Raw genomic sequence first — 27940 nt, 5'->3', positions numbered from 1 at the left:
TGAACTGGATGATCTTGAAGTACCTTGACTTTCTCACTGTTAGTGACTCTCTGACCACATGCCAGCCTCTGGAGCAAGCAGGTGAGGTGATCCATTCAAGGACACAGTGCCAAGGACAACAGCTAGAACTGTAACTTCCGGTTTCTAGAGGAATTTTCTTCCCACAAAGAAAGTCTCATTAAGTCACTTTGTAGTCTTCAGGCTTAACAAAAGTCATATGGACTTGGTTTCAAGTTTCAAAATTTTTTGATTCTTTTGAAACAACAACTAATCATGTGTATCCTATTTAATTATAATTCCGTTCGGTTTCGTTTGATAGGAGATGGACTTGGAAGCAGAGAAGCATGAAGTATGCAACAACCACAGGTACAGTCTCTGCTCTCTGGCTTTGCTTCAGATTGTGAAGTGTTTAATTCCTTAATTTGTGTACATAGAATTAGTTCTCATATACTTTTGAAGTTTGGGATTTTCATGATCATTTTCTTAATAAGATTGAATCATGGTTTCTACCTCTTTTTATGTCAGATCTCTCTTGTTGAGTCTAAAACGTATACAGAAATAATTGAGAACATTTACATTTGTTATTTCTGCCTCTTTCATCATCTTTACTGCAGTGAATTGGAAAGGCATAACTATGATGGTCTAAATCAGTGCTTTAAAATAGTTCTGTTAAGTAGCAGAATGTTGTTGTTTTTTTAAGATTTTACTTTATTTGAAAGTGAGAGAGAGCAAGCATGAGTAGGGTAAGGGGCAGAGAGAGAAGCAGGCTCCCTACTGAGTGGAGAGCCCGACTTGGGGCTCCATCCCAGGACCCTGGGATCATGACCTGAGTTAAAGGCAGATGCTTAACCAGCTGAGCCACCCAGGCTCCCCTGAATGTTTTTTCAAATAAAATTTTACATGGAGGGGTGCCTGGGTGGCTCAGCCAGTTAAGCATCTGCCTTCACCTCAGGTCATGATCCTGGGGTCCTGGGATTAAGCACCATGTCTCTGCTCAGTGGGGAGTCTTCTTCTCCCTCTCCCTGCTGCTCCCCCTGCTTGTACTCTCTCTCTCTGTCAAATAAATAAATAATAAAATCTTTTTAAAAATTTTACATGGAGTCATCAACTACGAAACTTATATAAGTGTAACTTCTAGTTGATTAGATGTAGTTTCCTCCCTGCAACACACATATACATACATCAACCCAGGAGCTCCTGTGAGTTGTGACAACTCAGGCTCTATACATCCCCATAGAAAAACATTGTTTTCAATTATATAACCTTATTTTTTGAGAAAAATAACTATTATAAACTGCCAAGGAACATTTATTTCATGTATGATGATAGAATTACATTTTACATATTAATACAATAACATGTCATTCTGGCACTGGTACCAATGAACTGGCATGGTCCTCAGTGATGTTGCAAGGGAACCACACATCCCTGAGTATGTGTACAGGGGGATAGAGGCAGTGGAGTGGAGTGACTGGGAATTAAGATTCTGGAGTGAAGCTAACCTGGGTTCGAATCCTGGATCTGCTATTTCTTTTAACTCTATAATTTCAAGAAAGTGCTATTTCTTTGAATGGTAGTTTATCTTTAAAATTGATATATAATAATAATAGTATCTACTTCATAGGATTATTGTGAAGATTTAAGTCCAAATTGAGTCTTTAGCACAGGTCCTGAGGCATAAAAAGTGTTTAGGAAAGATTAATTACTGTTAACTATGAGAGGGATTTTTGGTTATTGTAATTTGACCTTTGGCATATCGAAGCATCTTTTCATTTTAAAGTTGAAAAAGCTGAATAATTTAGGAATATATTCAGGATAGCTGAATAATGTTAGTAAGGGCATCTTGAATTTCAGTGAAGAGGGAAAAAATGCAGTAATATTAGTTAAAGTGGTTATTTGAGGCTCTGCTATACTGATTTTACCAAAACAGATGTTTATTGGCTGGTTAATAGCATGGAATATTTATTTCGCTTTCTTGTTCTTTGCTTTCCAGTAACATTTGTATATGATTTTCATGGTGTTTTAAACAGGACGAAACATTACCAAGCTCCTCATTGCAAACAGAGGAGAAATTGCCTGCAGGGTAATCCGAACAGCCAAAAAAATGGGTATACGGTCCGCAGCTGTGTATAGTGAGGCTGACAGGAATTCCATGCATGTAGACATGGTATGTTGTTAAAAACTGAAAGTCAAATTTTGTAAGTGATTGGATTTTTTTTGTTGTTGTTGGTATTTCACTTCTTTATATTGGCAGTTTATGTTTGCTAGTGTTAACAGGACATAAGTGGGCAAGTTCAAACTGCTCACTGATAATCCCTGTTGGGAACGTTTTCTAAATACAACACCAATTGAACAGTGTGTTTAGTCGTGTAGTTGACTATAGACAAAGTCCTGTCTCCTCAAGGGTGGGTTAAAACAGTTCACAGTATGTGTCCACAGATCATACTTTAAGTGTCACATATCCAGATCCCTGATGTATAAGAAGGATCCAGGTTCCAGTCTTAGCCACTATCACTTACTGGCCAAGGGATCTTTGATGAGCACTTAATGTTTCTGAGCCCTGGCTTAACTATCAAATTATAACTAAAAGAATCCCATTCCCCTGATTGTTACCACTTGTTACTAGCTATTTATTAATCACCAGCCAGAACCATGGATGAATTCAGCTCTTGGTCTTTTTTATGCCTGCAGCAAGACTCTGAGTAGTGACAGAAATTTATCATAGCCAGCCTCAGCTAGGCCTTCAGCACTGCGTGGCAGGCCCATGGGCTCTCTGGCCACTTTTCTTTCTCATTCTGTATAGTGACCAACTCAAACCTGCTTTGTTCCATCGCAGCCTCCGACTTTCCCTCTACCTACCTATTCTCAACTGATGATCTTGATTCACAGAGGAAGAAGAACTGCACTTCCTGCCATAGAATCTTTGCCATGTCTGTCTGTCCTCATCCCGTCCAAGGCTAGTTGTCCTCCTGCCCTCTGGAGTCCTCTTACCTTTTTAAGCATCTTCCATCTTTTTCTTTTTTCACTGTATACTCTCACTTTAGATCATTTCATCTGTTCCTATGGCTTTGCTAGACACTTCCAAATTTCTATTTTGAGCCCAGACTTTTCTTTTGAATGTGATACCAGTACATCCAACTGCCTACTCAGCATCTCCACGTGGATGTGTCACAGGTGCCAAACTAATATGCCTGAAATTGAGCTCATGACTTTGATCTGTAGTGAATCTGCTTTTCCTGCCGATTTCCCTAACCCAGCAGATGGTAACACCATTGACATAAAAACCATAATGCCAGAGATCTGGGAGTCTTTGAACTTCTTTTTTCTTCCCACCACTCAACATCCTTCCCCTTCCCCATCTAGGCAGTCACCTGGTGCTGTTTATTCTGTTTCCCAAACACTTCTTTGCACTTCTTTCTGCCCTCTACCACTGGTACCTTGAGTCAGGACCACCATCACCTTTGCCAGTCTGGTGCCACAGCCTCCTAAGTGGTCTCCCTACTTGCTTTTTGACCACTCCCATGGTATGGTCTACATTTCAGCCAGGCCAATAGCCGAAAATCAGATTTTTTCATGGCACTCCTCTGCTTTAAATGCCTTAAACCTTTTTTAATCATCTAATGGGTTAGCAAGAATTTAAAAGATGGATAGTATTCAGTGGTGGTTATAATGGGGTTAAAATTTGTATGTTGGGCAGCCTGTGTCTCAGCAGTTTAGTGCCACCTTCGGCCCAGGGTGTGATCCTGGAGACCCAGGATCGAGTCCCATGTCGGGCTCCCTGCATGGAGTCTGCTTCTCCCTCTGCCTGTGTCTCTGCCTCTCTCTTTCTCTGTGTGTCTCATGAATGAATGAATGAATGAATAAATGAAAAAAATTTGTATGTTGATGGAAATGTATGTTGGTGATAACCATTTCAAGAAATGATAAACCAGGAGCTATTAAAATGTTATATCCTTCACCCAGACCAGCACATGCTCCTCTAAATCTCTGTCCAGAGACACAACTCCTATGTTTGGGCCAATAAAGTGTGTACAAAACTGCTACCAGCATCCAGTTTTTTGCCATTATGACCTAAATGTTCAGAGGTACATAATTAAGTGAACTGTGGGACCTCCATACTGTGGAACATTATGCAGTTATAAAAATGAGGTAGACATATGTGTACTATCAAGGAAAGAGCTCCCAAGATATACTGGTTATGAGAAAAGCGATTATAGATGTTTGATCCTTTTCGTATAAAAACAAAAACTACAATTGTATGTGTTTATGTAAATATATACAAATAAATAAGAATATGGATATGGAAAAATATGTCCCAAATGGATCATAGTAGCTCTATTTGGAAGAGATTTGGAGTGAGGGAGAAGGGCATTGCCCAAAGGCTCCTTTGTCTTTGTATCATTGTTCAAATTCTTTAGACTAAGAATGGATTTATGTGTTGTGGAATTAAAAGTTTAAAAACAAGAAACACCACTTAGGGCACCTGGGTGGCTCAGTGGTTGAACGTCTGCCTTTGGCTAAGGTCGTGATCCTGGGGTCCTGGGATCAAGTCTTGCATCAGGTTCCTCACAAGGAGCCTGCTTCTCCCTCTGCCTATGTCTCTGCCTCTTTCTGTGTCTCTCATGAATAAATAAATAAAATCTTAAAAAAAAAAAAAAAAAACAAACACTACCTAGAAAACCTCATTATGTATTCCCTTGGGAAAAAAGCCAAAGCTGTAATCTCCCATGAGGCCCTGTGAAACGTGTGCTCCCTGGTCTGTCTAACCACATCTCTGGACCCTGACCGCTTGCTCACTGGGCTCCAGCCACACAAGCCTCTCTCAGTCCTTCAGACAGGGCAGGTTTCTTTGCAGCTCAGGACCTTCATCTATGTTGCTTTCTTTGTGTGGAAGTCTTGCTCTCATCTCCATTCCTGTTCCCAGCTCTTAAATCCTCTACCCATTTGCCTGACCAAGTCCTGGTCATGCTGGAAGAGCCCCTGATCTTCCCTCCCTGCACCCTCAGGCCTGCTGTCTTTGTCCTCACTTACGTTGTGTCCTAGTTTTTTTCCTTCAGGGCCTTTATCACAGTTGTCATCAAGTGTGTGCATGTATGTTTGATGTCTGTCTCTCCCTCCAGACAGTGACATTCATGTCCTGTTGTATAGGCAGTGCCCACCTCAAGTGTGGCACATAGTAGGCATTCAGTAAGTCTCTGAATATGTGAGTGATGTTTTCTATCTGGTCTGCTTCAAGGGCTGCTGTGATTATGTGAAAGTTTTAAAGGAGGATATAAAATAGTTCACAGATGTATAGAAAGAGCTTTATAACCACACCTGAATAATTATATAAATTTCAGTAAGCTTCATAATTTTATTTCTTGCTGTATATAACTGTCTTATGTTCTATCTCTTGTCAAATTGTATACTTTTGGCATTAGATACATTTATAATTGTTACTAATGATGATACTGTGATTAATGTCTGTTACTTTCTATCCTAAAGACATTTTATTTCACTCAAGTGTTTGGTTTATACATAAAGATCAAGCTTGGACATCCTCTTCAGGCAAAAGACTCCAAACTGGCTTATTTTTATAACAGACATGAGCTGGTCCTTCTATTTCTTAATTCTTGCGTTGTTCTTGGGGAGCCAGTCTTTTTATTTATAATAATCAAATGATCCAGAAGCAGTTCTGTTGTATATTAGTGTGCGCTAGCTGTAAGATCTTTTAAGCATGTAATATTCCTTAAACAGGCAGATGAGGCATATTCCATTGGCCCAGCTCCCTCGCAGCAGAGCTACCTTTCAATGGAGAAAATCATTCAAGTGGCCAAGATCTCCGCTGCCCAGGTAAGAACTCGTGAAGAGATTTATGATGCAATACAAGTAAGTTTTATACAACTTACACAAAATTGCTTACCATTTTTATTTTTATTTATTTTTATTTTTAATTTTAATTTTTTTTAAGATTTTACTTATTTATTCATGAGAGACACAGAGAGAAAGAGAGGCAGAGACACAGGCAGAGGGAGAAGCAGACTCCATGCAGGGAACCCGACATGGGACTCGATCCTGGGTCTCCAGGATCAGGCCCTGGGCTGAAGGCGGCACTAAACCGCTGAGCCACCTGGGCTGCCCGCTTACCGTTTTTAGAATTCATTCTCCATTTGTAGTCATTCCCAAGATGTTAATATTTGATTATTGGGATGTTGTATCCTAGATATGTCCCTTATTCCTCAATCATTGCACTGTCTCACTGAGTTCTGTGCACTTTAGATCTTTTGGAAAACAGGTAGAGGAAGGGTTTAAATTATAAATTAAAATTAGAGTGAATTCAGTCCTTCTATCATCAAAACAAGAGCTTAGGAACATCAGATCCTTTGTGGGAAATAGATGTTGCTATACTTTTCAAGAAAAAAATATCATCAAGAAAGAAATCTGTTTCCCTCAATCTGTTTCCCTCCTGATTTCCCCATCCCATTCTAGGCCCCACTCCCGAATTTTCTAGTATCCCAGGCTCAAAACTCCAGTGTTATTACATCAAAATAAAATAGGAACCAACTTCTGTGGAGTCTTCTTTTGAAATGTCTCCAGAAGTAGTTCTTTTTTTTAATCCTGGTTAGTCCTTAGGATTTCTCATCTAGATTTCTGATTCTCAGCCAGTTTTCCTCTTTCTAAGTCCATTACCCATTTGAAGAATTTGAAGAGCGAGATTCAGGCAAATGCAGTTGCCAGGACTCTGAGATGAAAACAAGCTTGGTATTCAAGGGACAGTAATATTCAGTGTGGATGCAGTGAAGGCAGTGAGGGGCTGTCATTCAGGATTCAGTTAGTTTTCCAGACTTTAAGACAGGTGTTTCTTAAACACTAGTTTCATTATTATTCCCTGCTCTTTTTTTTTTGAATAAATTTTAAAAAAAGAGCATCCTATCCCCTGGTGAGTAAATCTTCAGTGGTTTTACAGAATAGAGTTCAAACTCGTTAGCCTAGCATTTAAGAGTTTCCAATATTTGTCAAAACTTTTTTCTCATCACCAGTTCTTTTATTATAACTACCATGAACTTCTCTCAGTCTCCTTTATACACATGCTTATGTGTATCCTAAGCATTCACATGTATTATTCACCTGCCTGAAGTATTCTGTTCCCCCCTTCTCTTATCCTTCATGGGTTTATTCTCAGAATTCCTTAGTGTTCCACTTTATGTCAGCTTGGTGCAGCAATGAATAAGACACATAGTTCCTACCCTATGAAGCTACACTCTTGTAGCTTAAACACTTAAACAGGTAAAGTAAATAACAATTAAATAATAATTAATTAAATAATAATAAATTAAACAATTAAATAATAAATTAATTAAATAATAATTTAAGTAAATAAATACTTAAACAGGTAAAGAAATAATAACAATATTATAAGTGGTGGAGAAAAGTAAAGCAGGATAAGGGGATAAAGATGGGTTACGAGATACTTTAAAATAGGGTGGTCAGTAGAGGCCTTTCTGAAGAGGTGACGGCTGAACAGAGACCTTGACTAATGAGGAGCCTGCCATCTGAAGAATTTGAAGAGCGAGATTCAGGCAAATGCAGTTGCCAGGACTCTGAGATGAAAACAAGCTTGGTATTCAAGGGACAGTAATATTCAGTGTGGATGCAGTGAAGGCAGTAAGGGGCTGTCATTCAGGATTCAGTTGGGAACACTGAAATTCTATTACATAATTCTTTTTTTGTTGTTTTTAGGGGAGAGAATGAGTGAGCCCCATGGGGAGGGGAAAAGGACTAGTACATAGTTAAAACTAGGCTGAGGCTGGGGAAAGGCAGAGGGAGAGGAAAAGATTCTCAAGCAGACTCTGCTAAGCATGGAGCCTGATGCCAGACTTGATCTCATCTCATGACCCTGAGAACATGACCTGAACTGAAACAAAGAGTTGGACACTTAACTGAGCTTCCCAGGTGCGCCCCCCCCCCCAAATATTTCAATGGAGGGAATTCAGTTGAGGAATTAGTTCCAACAGTGTTAGGGGGCTGAAGAAAAAAAAAGTATATTGAAGTTACCCAGTGATAAAAATGAGAGAGATTGACAATTACCCCTTGGGCTGGGGAAGAGGTTAGAGGAAGGACCTTCTGCAGCTGGTGCTGGTTCTCTGTGGGGCAGCCTCCCTGGCTGTGGGGGGTGGAGTGAGGCTGGTTCAGGGGATCATAAAGAAGCTGATGAATGAACTGCTGCTGCCCAGGCTGGAAGAAGAGGAAAGCTGCTCCTGCTTCCAGTTTCCCTGCTATGACCTCTGCAGGCAGAACCCAGCAGGAAGCCAGCATAGCCTCCTCACAAAGCACGGTGTGGAAAGTTGGGTTTGGAAGATGGTGTGGAAGGAGATGATGAAGAGAGAGGTAGAGACAGCATCATTTTGAGCTTTGTAGGCCTTTATCATGTGTTTGAGCATCATGACATAGTATAATTATCATCATTTTACTGATGTAAAATCTAATGCACAGGTTACATGATACCCCAAATCATCTAGTCTTGTGAATCAGAGCATCGTCTGTAGCATTGTTTGGGAGCTCAGTAGAAATGCCTCACCCCAAACCACTGTAATTTACATTTTTATGCATAATTTGCATTTTTATTAAGACCCTCCATTACCTTGAAAGAAAAACCTATCATTCAAGGAGAGGATTAAACAAGAGTCTCCTGACTTCCAGCCCTATGTCAGACCAGGCTGAGCAGTGGAACTTTGTTGCTTTGCATTTTGGTAAAAGGGAAAGTACTATTTAATCAAAAATTTCAATTAAAAATAGTTTCTCATAAGCCAGCCAGCTTCCTTATCATTGTTTTTTTCTCTAATCAGTTATTTCCTATCTTTTTCTTTTCTTTTTTTTTTTTTTTTTTGAGAGAGAGAGAGAGAGAGTGGGGGAGCAGGGGCAGAGGGCAGAGAGAGGCAGAGGGAGAGGGAGAAGGGAGAATCTTAAGCAGACTCCACACTGAGTGTGAGTCCTACCATGGCTCAACCTCATAACGTGAGCCAAAACCAAGAGTCAGACATTTAACTGACTGTGCTACCCAGGCATCCCTAAAACCTTCTCCCTTTTTATTTTTTATTTATTTTTATTTATTTTTAATTTTTATTTATTTATGATAGTCACACACACACAGAGAGAGAGGCAGAGACATAGGCAGAGGGAGAAGCAGGCTCCATGCACCGGGAGCCCGACGTGGGATTCGATCCCGGGTCTCCAGGATCGCGCCCTGGGCCAAAGGCAGGCGCTAAACTGCTGCGCCACCCAAGGATCCCCCTTCTCCCTTTTTAATGATGGTTTGCTGAGGCTATTTTTCAGTTTAAATAACAACCCTATAGCAAGTGAATGATACGTTAATTCTGGGGAATTTATTAACTCTGTGTCTATTTGGACTGATATTATGTTGAATGCTATACTAACAAACAATGAAGAAAGAATAAATAATTTTCACACTCTTTGCCTGAATATTCAAGATTTGAGGTGACTTGTAAACAGCATAGGTAGTAATTAAAACAAAGAATAACAGAAAAATTAGTAGTATGGATCTATTTATTGGGTATAGGGATTGGAAAGTCCGAAAACTTAGGCTGAAGGAACCTACTTCAGTTCTTCCTGAAATCCTGCCCAAAAAAGGAAATTTGCTGAGCTGCGATTTATGAGACTCTAATAAAAGGATACTTGTCAATTAGGAGAGTAAACCTTGCTTTAACTTTGAAGAAGAAACTTACTGATCATTCTGATAATAGGACTTTGAGTAACATTTGTATAGGGATTTTGAAAGAAGGTTGCCCAGAATGTAGAATTGTTAAGTAGCCATTTTGACATAGGCATTTTTATTGATGCTAGAGTAAAATGTGCACGTGAGCTAAATTTCTAGTGGAGGCAGCAGTGCCTGCTGACATGGCTATCTCAGGAGAATCTAGAAAAGGTAATGATTCTCTAGTTCTCTTGGTTGTCATTTGTTTCAGACCTTCTCTGCCTGGGAAAGATGAAGTAGTGAGTGCTGATGATTAAAATTACTTGAGGAGCCTCTTCCAGAAACTGTTGCCATAGTGCCTCAGGGGAGGGCCCTATAGTTACTGGAAGAGAACAGATAGGGGTCTTGTGGAATACGAGTGATACTTTGTTTCTTGAGCTGGGTGCTGGTTACACAGGTGTATTCAGTTAGTGAAAACTATTTATAAAAGCTATATACTTCTGACATGTACTTTTCTGTAAGTGTATTACTCTTTAGTGAAAGGTTTAAAAAAGACTTATCCCTTCAGTGTACGGGATTAGTTCCTGGGCATTAATGTTTTGTGAGTGCTCCAGTTTTTTTGTTTTTTTCATGTGCCACCAAAAATGAGTAGCTTTATTACATGCATTTCAAAATCACTGACAACTTTAATGAATATTGAAAGTTATTTAAATGCTGATAATCTGTGTAGTAGACCAAAAGGAAATTCATATGTCCAAGTATCAGGGATGTGGGTCGGAAACTCTTGATAATAAGAATTTAAAGAGTATGACTAGTTCTTTTCACCAAGGAAAGGACACCTCTCATTTTTGCTTGAAGGCAGAGCTAACAACAACAACTTTGGATCTGTACATATACTTGAAAAATGCAACAGAAAGGTTATAAACTAAAAGCATAAATTTATGTCAGAGATTGAAGGGTAGGAGATAACAGTTTCTATCTTTACTGTTAGAGGCACATTAGTACTATGGAATGAATGATTTTTTTTAATTTAATTTAATTTTATTTATTTATGATAGGCACACAGTGAGAGAGAGAGAGAGAGAGGCAGAGACATAGGCAGAGGGAGAAGCAGGCTCTATGCACTGGGAGCCTGATGTGGGATTCGATCCCGGGTCTCCAGGATCGCGCCCTGGGCCAAAGGCAGGTGCTAAACCGCTGCGCCACCCAGGGATCCCCTGGAATGAATGATCTAAACAGGCTTGCAGTCCTGTGACCAGAGTGAATTGATGGCTGAATATATGCCTGATAGCTAGAGAAATTAGCCCCCTGGTAACAGTAGTAGTATTGATTTTTCCTCTTCAGTGTATTCACATGCTCAAGAATACTGGGCTTTGGTTATATTAAATTGTTCTCCTAAGATAAATTAGGTAAAATTTCTTGAGGTCATTCCCTCATGTGTGATTGGACTTTTTTTTTTTTTTCAAGGAGATAGATGCTTTTCTTTTTAGTTATGAAGGGAGAGGATTTATCTGGTTCATCAGAGTTTTGTTGAATTAAGTATCTGTTCAAAAGAAGGGAGGCTAGCAACACTTTGAAAATGAAATTAAGGAGACAGTTATATTCACAATAACATCAGTAAAAATCAAAAACTTAGCACTAATGTAAGCCAATTGGTTTAAGATCTATGCATGAAAGCTATAACACATTGCTGAGAGGAATTAAAGTTCTAAATAAATGGATAGATATATCATTGGAAGAATCAATAGTTTTAAGATGGCAATTCTTTCCAAATAGATCTGTAGATGTAAGGCAATCTTGATCAAAATCCCAATAGGCTTGTTTTTTGTTTTTGTTTTTGTTTTTTTTGGTAAATATTGACAAGCTGGTCCTAAAATACCCCAAGGACTAGTACATAGTTAAAACTAGTTGAGAGATGCTGGTTGGCTCAGTCAACAGATCATGCAACTCTTGGTCTCAGTGTTGAGAGTTCAAGATGCAGAGATGCAGGTGCAGAGATTACTTAAAAATAAAATCTTTAAGAAAAAAAAAAACAATTTTGAAAAGACCATGAATGTGTAGGGTTTAGACTCTCAGATTTCAAATCTGATTATAAACCTACAGTAACCAAGACAATATGGTATTAGAAGGATAAATACATATGTCAGTGCAACAGAATAGAAAGTCCCAAACTAAACTCACCACATGTATGGTCAATTAATTTTTGAACAAAAGTACTGAAGTAATTCAGTGGGGGGTCGCCTGGGTGGCTCAGTGGTTGAGCATCTGCCTTCAGATCAGGGCATGATCCCGGTATCCTAGGATCAAGTCCTACATTCTGCTCCCTGCATGGAGCCTGCTTCTGCCTCTGTCTCTGCCTCTCTCTCATGAATAAGTAAGTAAGTAAGTAAATAAATAAATAAATAAAACCTTTAAGAAAAGTTACAAACATAGGTAACATATACCTATGTTTTGGGCCGCCTAGGTGGCTCAGCAGTTTAGCGCTGCCTTCAGCCCAGGACCTGATCCTGGATACCCGTGATCGAGTCCCACGTCGGGCTCCCTGCATGGAGCCTGCTTTTCCCTCTGCCTATGTCTCTGTCCCTCTCTTTCTCTCTCTCTCTCTGTCTCTCATGACTAAATAAATAAAATCTTTTAAAAAAATAAAGTAATTCAGTGGGAAAGTCTTTTCAACAAATTGTGCTAGAACAATTGGATATTTATATACAAAAAGATAAACCTAAACTCAGCAAAAAAAGAAAAAAAAAAGAAAGAGGTGCTGATACATGCTAAAAAAAATGGATGAACCTTGAAAATATTGTGTTCAGTGGAAGAAGGAAGCCAATCACTGAAGTCTGTGTGTATTGTATGATTCCATTTATATGGAATATCCAAAATAGGCAAATCTATAGATCAGTGGTTGCCTAGGTCTGGGGATATGTAGGGAATGGAAAATAACTGGTAATAGACATGGAATTTATTTCGAGGGTAATGAAAAGTTATTAGATCTTATTCAATGTCTTAGATTATGGTAATGACTGTACAACTTGTATTGGCTAAGTTTATGGTATATCAATTGTATGTCAATGGAGATGCAATATATAACCTGTAGGCACTAGAAAGGCTAAAATCAAAAAGACCAATAATACCATGTGTTAGCAGGGATATGGAGAAAATTAGAGGCATCATACATTGCTGATGGAAATGTGAAATACTACAGCCACTTTAGAAAACTGGCTCGCTTTTAAAAAGTTAAACATATGTTTACTATATTTTGACCCAATAATTGTACTCCTGGGTTTTTACCCAAGAGAAATGAAAAATATATTCACATGGACTTACTTGTACATGAATGTTCATAGCAGTATTATTCATAATAGCCCCAAACTGGAAAAAATCCAAATGAGTGGATAAACAAAATGTGGGCTATCCATTCAGTGCATCAACAAATATAAAAAGATCTATAAAGGGACGCCTGGGTGGCTCAGTGGTTTAGCGTCTGCCTTCGGCCCAGGGTGTGATCCTGGAGTCCTGGATCGAGTTCCACATTGGGCTCCCTATGTGGAGTCTGCTTCTCCCTCTGCCTGTGTCTCTGCCTCTCTCTGTGTGTCTCTCATGAATGAAAAAAAAAGATCTATAAAAAGAAATGAACTGCTCATCCATACAGGATGAGCCATAAAACATTACACTAGTTAAAGAATCCAGACACTTAAGACTCTATACTATGTGGTTCCATTTATATAAAATTTCTAAAAAAGGCAAAATTATAAGAGACTGAAAGCAGGTCAGTAGTTGCCTGGTTCTGGGAGCAAAGATTAATCAATTATGCATACAGGAACTTTTTCAAGCAGTGGAAGTATTCTAAAACTGGATTATAGTAATAGTTGCACAATTGTATAAATTTGCTAAATTAAACTATAAATGAGTGAATGTTATGTACTGTAAATCATACTAAAAAGAAACAAACCAACCTGTTAAAACACCAGAGAGGACTGGGATGTAGACCTGTTTCACTTTGCTTCACATAAATAATATTTGATATTTCATATAAAATTACTAAAACTGAACTTTGGTTTGTTTATTTATTTATTTATTTATTTATTTATTTATTTATATTATTTATTTATAAGATTTTATTCGTTCACTCATGAGAGAGAGAGAGAGAGAGAGGCAGAGACACAGGCAGAGGGAGAAGCAGGCTCCATGTAGGGAGCCCGACGTGGGACTCGATCCTGGGTCTCCAGGATCCCACCCTGGGCCGAAGGCAGCGCTAAACTGTTGAGCCACCCGAGCTGCCCAAACTTTGGTTTAAAAGATATCAAACTGTGATCAAACTAACATCAAAATGTGATTATCTAGCATTTTGTTGTTTGCTGTCACTAAGCTGTGAGTTTTCTATTCATATGAGTTTCCTGGACACCTGAAGCATACCTCTTTAATTTTGAAGCATTGCCACTATTTGTGGTTTTTAAAAGATATTGGTTTATTTATTTATTTAAAGAGAGAGAGAGAAAGCACACGCATAAACTAGAGGGAGGGGCAGAGGGAGAGGAAAGAGAATCTCCAGCAGACTCCACACTTTGCATGGGCCCAAAGTGGGGCTCCATCTTACAACCCTGAGATCATGACCTGAGCCAAAAGCAAGAGTTGGTTGCTCAATCAACTGAGCCACCCAGGCACCCCTGAAACATAACTATCATTTGAATGTGTCTGTTTTGAAATAGTGTTAGCTGAACTTTTTTCTTTTTACATTCTTTTGGTTATAATCATTATATATACTTACTGTTTTCAAAGAATAAAAATGCCATCAGGGCTGTTGATGTTGGAGAGAAAGTTGCTTTATCCCTCATAAATCGTGTAAGACTGTTGTGCTTTTTGCTTTCCTTTGTATCCTCCCTTTTTGCTATATGTTTGCTCTTAGGAATCTTACTCTTTTCCAGGTATTGATTTTCCTCTTCTGTGGGCTAAAAAGCCATACAAATAAATTTCTTAAAACTCTGAGTAAGTTGCAAGTGACTAGGTCCTCTTCACTAAGTGTATATAGACTCTAATCCGTGACTTTTTGTTTGTTTCTTAGCTTTTTTTCTGGAAAGATGATATTGGCAGTTAGTGACCTAAAGATAAACGAGGTATTATTGTGCTAGTGTGTTCCTTTCAGATTTTGGGTACCATGGCTTCAATTCTAGGCCAGCTTTGTATGGAGACAGAGTAAACAACCCCCCACCTTGCTACTTGGGGGCCCTTTACTCCTGCTTGCAAATATTCATTGACACTCTACCCTAATAGCAGTATTATTTTAAATTAAAATATAGATTCTTCTATATAATTGAACAATTCCACTTATAGATACATACTTAGATATATTTTTTTAAAGCAGGGACTCAAACAGGTACTTGTATACCAATGTTCATGGCAGTATTATTCACAAAAGCAAAAGTTAGAAACAATCCACACATTCATCAACAGATGAATGGATAAGCAAAAAACCAAAATGTGGAATATACACAGTGTTTTATTATTCAGCTATGAAAACGAATGAAATTCTAATACATGCTACAACATGGAAGAACCTTGAAAACGTAATACTAAATGAAATAAGCTAGACACAAAAAGGACAAATATTGTACAACTCCATTTATATTAGGTTCCTAGATTGGGTATTCATAGAGACAGTAAGATAGAGGTTATCAAGGAGTGTGGAATTAATATTTAATGGGTACACACAGTCTCTGGGATCATGACAACATTCTGGAAATGAATGGTGTTAATAGTTGCACAGCATTGTGAATGTACTGTAATGCCACTGAACTGTACAAGTAAAAGTGGTTAAAATGGTAAACTTTATGTTGTGTATATATTACCACAATAAAAAGAAGTACAGATTTTTCTTTTTTTAAAATTTATTATTATTATTATTTTTTATTTTTAAATATTTTATTCATTTATTCATGAGAGAGAGAGAGAGAGGCAGAGACACAGGCAGAGGGAGAAGCAGGCTCCATGCTGGGAGCCCGACACGGGACTCGATCCTGGTGCTCCAGGATCATGCCCTGGGCCAAAGGCAGGCGCCAAACCGCTGAGCCACCCAGGGATCCCCAGTACAGATTTTTTTGGTTCAGTTAAGTCTTCAAAATTTTAATGTGAATGTTTCAGATATCCCTTTGGAAACAGATTTCGATAGAGCCCATAGGGTCTTCCCACCAGTATAGGGAGATGCTTCCTGAGAGGAAGACGACATCCCCTGCATCACACAGTGTGCCCATGAAGTGCTAGTAACTTTGTCCTTTCATTTTCACTTCTAGGCTATCCATCCAGGATATGGTTTTCTTTCAGAAAACATGGAATTTGCCGAACTGTGTAAACAAGAAGGAATTATTTTTGTAGGTCCTCCTTCATCTGCAATTAAAGACATGGGTATAAAGAGGTATGAATTTATATCTTTTAAATATGACCATAGAAAGGTCATTTGAAATAGTTTCTGCAACCTGTAATAGATATGATCATTATAACCTTTGGTTGTCATAGGCATAAGTTATTCATCTGCCACTCCAGCGAGTTACAGAAAATGTTCATCTACTTAGGGTTTCTAATCAATGTATGAGTTAGTTTTAGGGATTAAAAACAAGGTGGGAAGAGCTATCACATGAAAAACTGGATTCCTAGTTATCACACAAAACCTAATATTTTAATATTTGTGTTAATATTTGTTGTCTCAGACTGTATAGTGTTTTCTTTACCTATAGGATGTTATTTTTAAAGTTCCATTGTACTTATAGACTGGGCTGTTTCTGTGTTTCCCTTCTATGAAATAACTCATAGAATCAAAATATCTTACCTTTTTTGTTCAAAAGCACATCCAAATCCATTATGGCTGCTGCCGGAGTGCCTATTGTGGAAGGTTATCATGGCGAGGACCAGTCAGACCAGTGCCTGAGGGAGCACGCGGGGAGAATTGGTTATCCTGTCATGATTAAAGCCGTCCGTGGTGGAGGAGGAAAAGTAAGATTGTGCGTGCTCGTGTTTTTCATTTCAGCCTAGGCTTCTTTGTTTTATTTAGGTTGTAGTCCTAACTATCTTGCCATCTTAGGGGATGAGGATCGTTAGATCTGAGGAAGAATTTCAAGAGCAGTTAGAATCAGCACGGAGAGAAGCTAAGAAGTCTTTCAATGATGATGCGATGCTGATTGAGAAGTTTGTGGACACGCCAAGGTGGGTTCACCTTTTTTTTTTCTGACTTAGCTTTTTAAAATTAAATTATAAATGAAATGCATGTAAATTATATGAAATATAAAGTTCTAATAGTACCATAGTACATTATCCCACCCCCCTGATGTAACCACTTAATGTATAAGATGTGCATTCCTCCAAGCATTTCCTAGGGGAATAGAAATACATAGACACACAGAATACAAAATACGTTCAAGTACAGTAAGTTTAGTCTTACATAGTATCACATGCTAATATGACATCAGAGCCATCGTTCCATGTCAGTAAATGTAGGTCTACCCTATACTTTTTATTGGGCTTAATAAACCCATAATATAGATGTATCATTAATGTATTCAATCCATTTCTTGTTGATGGAACGTAGGGGTTTTTTTCAAAATAAAAAAATTCTTCTAAGAAATTTAGTTTTATGAAAGTCTATAAGCATCAGTTGAGATGCTCAGAAATTGGGACTAGATACCTAAATTGAATTGATAGTGTTGACCAATAATAATACTAACATCTCACCTGTATATCATACTTAACCATTTGCCACAATCTAAGCATTTACATATACTAAATAATTTTGCTGTCCTAATTCTAGTCTAATTCCTGTAACAATCCTGTAGATAGGCCCTATTCCCATTTTGCAGGTGAAGACCCTGAGGAACAGAGTGGTCACATGACTTGCTTGAAGTCTCCCAGCTGGGAAGTGGTAAAATTGGGATTTGAATTCAGAATTCACACTCTAAGCTACTACTAAACTGCTTTTCTAGGTACCACTGTAACAAATGCCATGTGAATTTCAAATTTTTTCATTTTCTGCAATTTTTTAATATGTATTGCTTAAAATAAGATATTGACTATAAAAGTTTCTTGTTTCATAGATTTTTTTGAAGATGTAAATTCTTTACATGTGGAACGTTAGCTATATATTACCTCACATTGTAATTTGTTTGCCCAATAGCTAGGACTCCCAGGAATCAAAGACCTGGTAGTACATTTACTTTTATTTTCCCCTGTATATCACCTGGCATGCTACTTTCTTCATGACAAGCATCAACAATGATATCTTTTGAAATATAGAAGTAATATAAATACATTACAAATGTGGAAAATAAAGTGAAGATGGAAAACAAAGTCACTCATAATCTCATTCTCCTAATACAAGTAATAGTATTTCTGTATATATTCGTTTTGTATTTTCTAGTAATATGACATTTTAATGTCATAATTATGCTGTTTTGTATGTTGCTAAATAATTACCTGTTGAGTTAATGGAGTGTCAGAAGATTGTCAAGGTGGTGCTTGTAACTCAGAAAAGGCCATATGAAGATGTTTTATAAATCTGCTCAGAACTATTGAGCTTACATGGAAGGCTGGGCTAGAAAACAGTCTTCAAAGTGTACTATTTTGGAGGATAAAAAAAGAAATCAGATTCCTTTCTTACTTTGAACTCAATATATATTCTAGATGGATTAAAAATGCAAATAGGAAAATAAAAACTGTAGAACTCTTAGAAAATATCAAGGCCGTCTTGGTAGACTCCAACTGTATCTGTCTCTCTAGCCAGATCCCAGCAGTGGCTGAACAGGAACAGCTGGGATTTGGTGCACCTCCTGGTTCTCAGTGTGCTGCAGAATCTCTAAGTTAGATAAAGTAGCACAGAAAAAGGATTCGTCAGAAAGAGGAAAATAACAAGAGCAATATGATCACTTACAGAAATCATAACAGAACACACAGATCCTCAAAAAGTTTCCCTTGTAAGCTGCCAAAGAAATAAGTGTTTCCAACTTCTGAGAACTCAGAAAAGAGCTGTGTTGTGTTCCTAGTAGGTATTCCTTTCAGAACCGAGAATTCCTGTTCTTCTCTCTCCTTCCCTGGAGAGCTAACAGATAAGGGAGTGTCAGTGGAAGTGATTTTACAATTGGAATTTGAAAAACAAACCACTTAGTTCCAAGATGCAGAGAGCTAGGAAGTTGTCACTCACATCCAAAAAGTAAGTAAAAATCAGAGCAAAATGAGTCAGTGAATTTTTAGACCTATTAGAGAATGGGGCCTGCAGGGCAAACCATGACCCTGAAATCCGAACAGCATGTGTACACAGTGAATCATAGCTGGGATCTGCTCGCCTGTGGCAGAAGCCGCTAGTGCCATAAACTGACAGGAACACTTCTCTGGGGATTATGATAAATTACTGGAGTCTGAGTATGGACTAGCTTGATAGTGAAAAACCCCTCACAGTCCCACGTTGTTATTATTTTGTCTTTTGACAATTTTTATTTTTAAAAAATCAACAGAAAAAACTTTTGCTGGTCACTCATTTCTACATCATAGTGGTGAATATGTGAGGTGAACTACAGAGTGAACATATCAGAATAAACCTACCAAGAAGAATGCTTTCATGTTCACCAAATGGTTTGTTTACCCTTATTTTCCTAAGTGTTATGTGGATTTACTCTTAATATTATTTCTCATAATTTTACTGTTATATTCAACATTAAAATGACTTTTTATGATATAATATTAGTAATATTTTTTAAAAAATTAATGATCCATATGAATTTATTTCTTAACCTTCTTATGGATAAGCCATTGTAATTTTTAGTCTGCCTTAGTTTATAAAAGCTGACCATAAGGATGATTTTTAAAACTGCCCTGATCGGGATCCCTGGGTGGTGCAGCGGTTTGGCGCCTGCCTTTGGCCCGGGGCGTGATCCTGGAGACCCGGGATCGAATCCCATGTCGGGCTCCCGGTGCATGGAGCCTGCTTCTCCCTCTGCCTGTGTCTGTCTCTGCCTCTCTCTCTCTCTCTCTCTCTCTCTCTGTGTGACTATCATGAATAAAAAAAAAAAAAAAAAAAATTTAAAAATAAAAAAAAAAAAATAAAACTGCCCTGATCATGGGGCACCTGGGTGGCTCAGTCGATGAAGCAGCCAACTCTTGATTTCAGCTCAGGTCATGATTTCAGGGTCCTGGGATTGAGCTCATGTTGGGCTCCATGCTCAGCCAGGAGATTGAGATTCTCTCTCCCTCTGCCCCACCCTCTACTTGCTGTTTCTCTCTCTTGCACTCTTGCTTTCAAAAGTAAATGAATAAATCATCAAGAAAATAATAAAAAATCAAATAAAAACCCTCTGATCATAAAAAAGTTTCATTGGCTTTTCAAGAATACATGAAATGTGACTGTAATTTATAATTTTGGTGTGAGATTTATCCGTGTTTTCCTTGCCCATTTGTACTTGTGACTTATACCTCCTCTGAGGTCATAAGTATGGTCTCCTATGTCTTATTTCCTAGTCACTTCATATATGTAGGTTTTTTTTCTAGAATGTTTATTCTACAAATGGAAACTTTTTCATTGGGTTTTTAAATAGGCATGTAGAAGTCCAGGTGTTTGGTGACTATCATGGCAACGCTGTGTACTTGTTTGAAAGAGACTGTAGTGTACAGAGGAGACATCAGAAGATCATTGAGGAAGCCCCAGGGGTAAGGACCTTGTAATGAAATTTGCAAGCCTTTTCTATAGGGTAAACCTGAATCGCTCTTATTTTCAAATCAGAAATCTGTGAAGTTAGTGTCTCCTCCAAAGTCCTGCTGAATAACTGCTTCCCAGTAGTAATATAATGATAAAGCCCCACTGGAGCCTTGGGAATGAGGAGGGACTTGGTATTCTCAGGTTACCATGGTTAGGGCACAATTGGGCCATGATCCTTCTGGATGATATCTAGGAAAATCTACTTTGATCCAAGTACAGGCTGTCCCTGACTTCACGATGGTTCAACTTAGAATTTATTGGCTTTATGGTGGTGTAAAAGTGATACATAGTAGAAATACTTCGAATTTTGAATTTTGATCTTTTCCTGGGCTCTATAAATGTTATGATACTCTCCTGGGCAGCAGTTGTGACCCCACCTCCCAGTTAGCCACATAGTCTGGAGGGTAAACAACTGATACGCTTAAAATCATTCTTAACAGTATGTGTTCTTACACTCTCTGAACTCAGTATTCAACAAATTATGTGAAATATTCAGCCCTTATAGGACTCTGCCCAATTGTAAGCTAATGTAAATGTTCTGAGCACATGTGAGGTAGACTAGGCTAAGTTAGGTTTGGTAGGTTACATGTATTTAAATGCATTTTCAACTACGAATATTTTCAACTTATGATGGGTTTATCTGGACATAAGTCCACTGTAAATTGAACAAGATCTGTATCTGACTTGGAGTGAGCAATTGTATAATATTTCCATGTAGATTTTAAATTGTACTTAATGGGAATATTTGAGGAATGCATTAGCCTGATTCGTTGAATGTATTTTTTATAAAGATTCTTTTATTTTAACTATTTCAGGTATTCCTCAAATATATTAGTCATCTTCCTGCCATAGAGGTTTATTGTAGAGGAGAGAGATTTGCTCATATTTGGCAATGTTTGCCCCCTTGAAATTAATTGTTTACATCTCTTTGGGTCTACATTGATTGGTTAGGTTGTCCTTTAGGTCAAGTCTTACTCCTGTAATTACCTCTTTTTAGATTTAAATTTCTTTCTTTTTTATTAAGGATTTTATTTATTTATTCATGAGAGACAGAGAGAGAGAGAGAGGCAGAGACACAGGCAGAGGGAGAAGCAGGCTCCATGCAAGGAGCCTGACGTGGGACTCGATCTGGGACTCCAGGATCACGCCCTGGGCCGAAGGCAGGCGCTAAACCGCTGAGCCACCCAGGCATCCCTGAATTTATATTTCTTTTGAGCCTACTACTGCCATAGGCTTCTTTCTTGTCTGGGGTTTTGTACTTTTTTTTTTTTTTTCAGTAGGTACTTCTAAAAAGTCAGGTATCTGAGGTTTCTGGCTAATCAGTTTGTTGTTCTCATCTATTCAAATTTTAATTTCTGTTACAGAGTAAATTGTTCAAAGTAAATATCAACAATAGTTTCCGTAAAGCCTTATTTTGAAGCAATGATTATGTAAATATATGTCTATAGGGCACTGTTTTAAAATGCTAGAAAACCTTTTCCTACTTTTTAATCTACTTTTCTTTTAATGAACCTTTCTTATTAACTTGGAATCCTAAGGTTTACCATTATTCCAAGACACATTGGAATAACATGGACACATTGGACACATGGCCCAGATTGCTCTACCATCTTTAAACAAAATAGGAATCATTCAAAATTTTCATATTGATACATATAATTGGACATATAGTCCTGAAAATTCTTATTTAGGTACAAAGGAGATAATCATTATGCTGAATAATATCTACAGTTTATAGAAATGACTAACAGAACCATTAAACTTTGGCTTAGGGACAGTTGACTGTGGTATAGGACATATTTCATGATGAAATGTGTAGCATTAGCTGTTTATCCTTTCCCTTTAAGGTACTATTTGATATCTAGAAATGCAGTATCAGATGTTAAGGGAAATTGGTAGTAGGGCAAAGTACTAATGGAAATTTATTTTGAATATTTTTTCATAGCCTGGCATTAAACCTGATGTAAGAAAGAAGCTTGGAGAAGCTGCAGTCAGAGCTGCTAAAGCTGTAAATTATGTTGGAGCAGGTATGCTAAGATTTACTTTGTATAGAGGAAAAGAAATAATCATTTATTTATGTTCAAAAGGCAAAAGAAATATACCACTTTTAAATCACTGGCTTTCAAACCAGTTATATCCACATTAAGAAATACATTTTGAGACCCAGTATATACACGTAAGTATTTATGTTTCTATACATATTTGGAAAAAAAAAATCACTAAACAGTACTTAACCCTAGTTATGTGTAATGCTATTTGATATTTTCTATCCCATTTTAAAATAAAACCATTTTATCTAAAATAAACCATGGAGGGCAGCCCCGGTGGCGCAGCGGTTTAGCGCCGTCTGCAGCCCAGGGCGTGATCCTGGAGACCCTGGATCGAGTCCCACGTTGGTCTCTCTGCGTGGAGCCTGCTTCTTTCTCTGCCCCCCCCCCCCCGCATCTCTATGAATAAATAAATAAAGTCTTTAAAAAAATAAATAAATAAAATAAAATAAACCATGGAGCAGAAAGTACAGAGAGTTCCCATATTGCCTATCCCCACACTTGCACAGCCTCCCAAACTATCAGCATCCCAGACCAGAGGGGTTCATTTGTTACAATCAGCAATCCTACAGTGATACATCCTTATCACCCATAATCTATCGTTTACATTAGGGTTCACTCTTGATATTGTACGTACTACTGGCATTGTTGCACAGTATACATTTAGAGAAATGTATAATGACATGAATCCACCATTGTATCATATGAGTACTTTTTTTAAGATTTTATTTACTTGAGAGAGAAGGTGAGCATGAGAAGGTAGCTGGGGAGTCAGAGGGAGAAACAGATTCTCTGTGAGCAGGGAGCTCCAATGCAGGCCAGATTGTTGAGGATCATGACCTGAGCAGAAGGCAGACACCCAACTGATTAAGCCACCCAGGTGCTCCCAGAGTCCTTTCAGTGCCCTAAATATCCTCTGTGCTCTGCTTTTTTCCCTTCCTGTCTTTAACTCCTGACAGTCACTGATCTTTCTGTTGCCTCCATAGTTCTGCCTTTTCATACAGTTTGTAGACTTTTCAGATTGGCTTCTTTCACTTAGTAATAATATGCATTTAAGCTTCCTCCATGTTCTCTCATGGCTTGATCATTTCTGTTTAGTGTTGGATAGTGTACTCCATTTCCTAGATGTACCACAATTTATCTGGTCACCTACTGAAGGACATCTTGATTGCTTTCTAGGTTTGGCAGTTACAAACAAAACTATTATAAAAATCTGTGTGCAGGGGATCCCTGGGTGGCGCAGCGGTTTGGCGCCTGCCTTTGGCCCAGGGCGCGATCCTGGAGACCCGGGATCGAATCCCACGTCGGGCTCCTGGTGCGTGGAGCCTGCTTCTCCCTCTGCCTATGTCTCTGCCTCTCTCTCTCTCTCTCTCTCTCTCTCTGTGTGTGTGTGTGTGACTATAAAAAAAAAAAATTAAAAAAAAATCTGTGTGCAGAGTTCTCTGTGGACATAGTTTCAGTTTATTTACATAAACAGCAAGAAATTGATCACTGGATCATAGGGCAGGAGTATGCTTAGTTTTGTAAGAAACTGCCAAACTTTCTTCCAGAGTGACTGTAACATTTTGCATTTCCACCAGCAATGTATGAGAGTTCCTGTTGCTTTATATCTTCACTAGCATTTGGTATTATCCATGTTCCATTCTAATAGGTGTGCAGTGGTATCTCATTTTAATTTGCATTTCCTTAATATGATGAGTGGAGCATCTTCTCATATGCTTACTTACCATCTGTGTTTCTTCTTTAGTGAGGTCTGTTCAGGTGTTTTGCCCACTTTTTAAATTGGTTTGTTTGCTTTTTTTTGTTATTGAGTTTAAAGAATTCTTAGTACATTTTGGACTTTTACCAGAGGTATCTTTTGCAAATATTTTCTCACAATCTGTGGTTTGTCTTCTCATTCTCTTGACATTATCTTTTGCAGAGCATAAGTTTTTTAAATGTAGTAAAGCCTGCCTTATCAATTATTTAATGAATTATGCCTTTGTTGTTGGCATAATTTTGTATGCTTTCTTGTTGTATCTAAAAAGGCATTACCATACTCAAGGTCATGTAGATTTTCTCCTGCTATCTTCTAGGAATTTTATAGTTTTATGTTCCAAATTTGGTCTATGGTTCTTTTTTTTTTTTTTTTTTTTTAAATTTTTATTTATTTATGATAGTCACACAGTGAGAGAGAGAGAGGCAGAGACACAGGCAGAGGGAGAAGCAGGTTCCATGCACCGGGAGCCTGACGTGGGATTCGATCCCGGGTCTCCAGGATCGCGCCCTGGGCCAAAGGCAAGCGCCAAACCGCTGCGCCACCCAGGGATCCCGGTCTATGGTTCTTTTTAAGTTAATTTTTCTGAGAGTATAAGATCTGTGTGTAGATTGTGTGTGTGTATGTGTGTAGACATAGAGTTATTCTAGCACCATTTTTTGAAAAGACTGTCTTTGCTCCATTGTATTGCCTTTGCTCCTTTGTCAGAGATCAATTGGCTATATTTATATGGGACTATTTCTGGACTACCTGCTCTCTTCCATTGATCTATTTGTTCTTTCTCCAGTATTTCAGTATTTTGAATACTGTAGCTTTATAGTAAATCTTGAACTCAGATAGTGTCCGTCCTCCAACTTTGTAATTCTCCTTCAATATTGAATTGCCTATTCTGAGTCTTTTGCCTCTCCCTATAAAACACTAGAATCAGTTTTTTTTTGATATTCACAAAATAACTTGCTGGGATTTTAATTGGAATTGTATTGTCTCTATACAGTAAGTTGGGAGAACTCACATCTTGACAATGTTGAGTCTTCCTATCCATGAACATGGAATATCTCTCCATTTTGTTCTTCCTTGACTTCTTTCATCAGTTTTGTAATTTCCTCATATGGATCTTATACATCTTTTGTTAGATTTATACCTATTTCATTTTTGGAGGTGCTTGTATAGATGGTATTGTGTTTTTAATTTCAAATTCTACTTGTTCATCATAGGTATATAGGAAAACAGTTGACTTTTGTATATTAACCTTTTTTTTTTTAAGATTTTATTCATTTTTTTCATGAGAGGCAGAGACAAAGGCAGAGGCAAAAGTAGGCTCCATGCAGGGAGCCTGATGTGGGACTCGATTCCAGGACTCCAGGATCATGCCCTGAGCCAAAGGCAGACGCTTAACCACTGAGCCACCCAGGCGTCCCATATATCCTGCAAGCTTATTATGATCACTTATTAGTTCCAGAAGGTTTTTTTGGTTAATTCTTTTGGATTTTTCTACATAGACAAGTCATCTGTGATGAGACAGTTTCATTTCTTCCTTCCCAATCTCTATACCTTTTCCTTTTCTTGTCTTATTGCATTTCTAGGGCTTCCAGTATCATGTTGAAAAGGAGTGGTGAGAGTGGATGTCCTTCCCTTATTTCTTGTCTTGGTGTGAAATCTTCTAGTTTCTCACCATTAAGTACAATGTTAGCTATGTGTTTTTGTAAATCTCCTTTATCAAATTAGGAAGTTCCTTTGTATTCCTAATTTGTTGAGAGTTTTTATTATAATTAGTTTTATTATAATTATATATTGAATTTTATCCGGTGTTGTTCTGCATCTATTATTACAGTCATATGGTTATTCTTTAGCTTGTTGATGTGATGGATTACATTAATTGATTTTCAAATGTTGAACCAGCCTTGCATACCTGGGATAAATCCCACTTGGTCATGGTATATGCTTATTTTTATACATTGTTATTTTTGCTTTGCTAACATTTTTGTTGAGGATTATTGCATCCATATTCATAAGAGATATTGATTTGTAGTTTAGTTTTTTTGTAATATCTTTCTCTGGTTTTAGTATTAAGGTAATGCTGGTCTCATAAAATGAGTTAAGAAACAGTCTGTCTTCTATGTTCTCAAAGAGATTATAGCAAATTGGTATAAATTCTACTTTCAGTGTTTGGTAGAACTCACCAGTGAACCTCTATTTTGGAGGTTTTGGAAGTTATTAATGATTATTTCAACTTCCTTAGTAGATATAGGCCTATTCAGATTGTTTCGGAGTGATTTTCTCTTGTGTGACTTTTGGCAGATTGTGTCTTTCAAGGAGTTGGTCTGTTTCATCCAGGTTATCAAATTTATGGGCATAGAGTTGTTCATAATATGCTTTTAATATCTATTAACCATAAGAGCTGTAGTAATTTCTCTTCTTTCATTTCTGATATTAATAATTTGTCTCTTCTCTCTTTTTTTTCTTAAACAACATGACTAGAGGCTTATGTATGTTACTGATCTTTTCAAAAAACCAATTTCTGGTTTTATTTGTTTTCTCTATAGATTTCTACCTTATTATTTCTTCTCTCTTGCTTACTTTGGAATTAATTTGCTGTTCTTTTTCTAGTTTCCTAAAATGGAAGCTTAATTTTAGATCTTTCTTCTCTTCAAATATATGGATTAAGTGCTATAAATTTCCCTTTTCCCTCCAAGCATTGCTTTCAGGGCATCCCACAAATTTTGAAAAGTTGTAATTCTATTTTCATTTAGTTTAAAGTATTTTTAAACTTCACTTGGGATTTCTTCTTTGTCTTATGTGTTACTTGGTACTGTGTTATTTAGACTGCAAGTATTTGGGGATTTTTTTTTCCCAGCTATCTTTTTGTTACTGATTTCTGGTTCAACTGATTTTTAATTTAATTGTGGTCCTGAAAAAAAAATTGTGGTCTTGGCAAACATTTTATGATATCTATTCTTTCAAATTTGTTAACGTCTTTTCTATGACTCTGAATATGGTCTGTCTTGGTGAATGTTCCATGTGAATTTGAGAATATGTAATCCAGTATTGTTGGATAAAGTAGTCTATAGACATTGAGTATATCCAATTTATTGATGATGCTATTGAGTTCAACTATGTCCTTACTTATCTGCCTACTAGATTTGTCCATTTCTGATAGAGGGGTGTTAAAATCTCGAGCTGTTTTAATGGATTCATCTATTTGCAGTTTTCAGTTTTTATTCCATGTATTCTGACAGTCTCTTCTTGGGTATATACCCGTTAAGATTATGTCTTTTTGAAGTATTGACCTATGTCATTGTCCTCCTCTCTAAAGAACTTCTTTTAACATTTCTTGCAAGATCTACTGCCAATAAATTCTCTCAATTTTTGTTTGTTTATGCATATGTTACACCTTTTCTAGTTGTCCACAGTTCTTGGATATTTTGCTTTGTTTTTTTCAGCCTGTCTGTCTGTGCTTTTAGTTTTGGAAGTTTCTGTTGTCATATCCTCAAGCTCAGAGATTCTTGCCTTAACTGTGTCCCGTCTACCAATGAGCCGACCGAAGGCATTCTTCATTTCTGTCACAGTGCTTTGATCTCTAGCATTTCTTTTTGATTCTTTGAAATCATTTCTTTGAATTTCTATGTTTCTATTTATATTATCCATGTGGGTTCTTGCATGTGTCTAGTTTTTCCATTAAAGCTCTTAGTGTACTAATCAAAATGTTTTTAAGTTCTTGGTCT

At 37.6% G+C, this 27940-nt stretch overlaps 1 protein-coding gene across 1 annotated transcript in view; it reads left to right on the top strand.

Annotated features, from left to right (window-relative positions):
- The window catches only part of MCCC1 (methylcrotonyl-CoA carboxylase subunit 1), a 60127-nt gene that overhangs the window by 3627 nt on the left and 28560 nt on the right, over positions 1-27940 (top strand). The window contains exons 2-9 of the mRNA XM_055307983.1: positions 320-366; positions 2031-2167; positions 5737-5832; positions 15973-16094; positions 16522-16669; positions 16758-16879; positions 20254-20365; positions 22360-22441. Of these exons, the coding sequence (XP_055163958.1) occupies positions 320-366; positions 2031-2167; positions 5737-5832; positions 15973-16094; positions 16522-16669; positions 16758-16879; positions 20254-20365; positions 22360-22441 (866 nt within the window). The remainder of the gene's footprint in view (positions 1-319; positions 367-2030; positions 2168-5736; positions 5833-15972; positions 16095-16521; positions 16670-16757; positions 16880-20253; positions 20366-22359; positions 22442-27940) is intronic.

The sequence above is a fragment of the Nyctereutes procyonoides genome, unplaced genomic scaffold, assembly GCF_905146905.1.
Source record: "Nyctereutes procyonoides isolate TBG_1078 unplaced genomic scaffold, NYPRO_anot_genome, whole genome shotgun sequence".
Lineage (NCBI taxonomy): Eukaryota > Metazoa > Chordata > Mammalia > Carnivora > Canidae > Nyctereutes > Nyctereutes procyonoides.
This window is presented reverse-complemented; position numbering and strand designations above follow the sequence as displayed.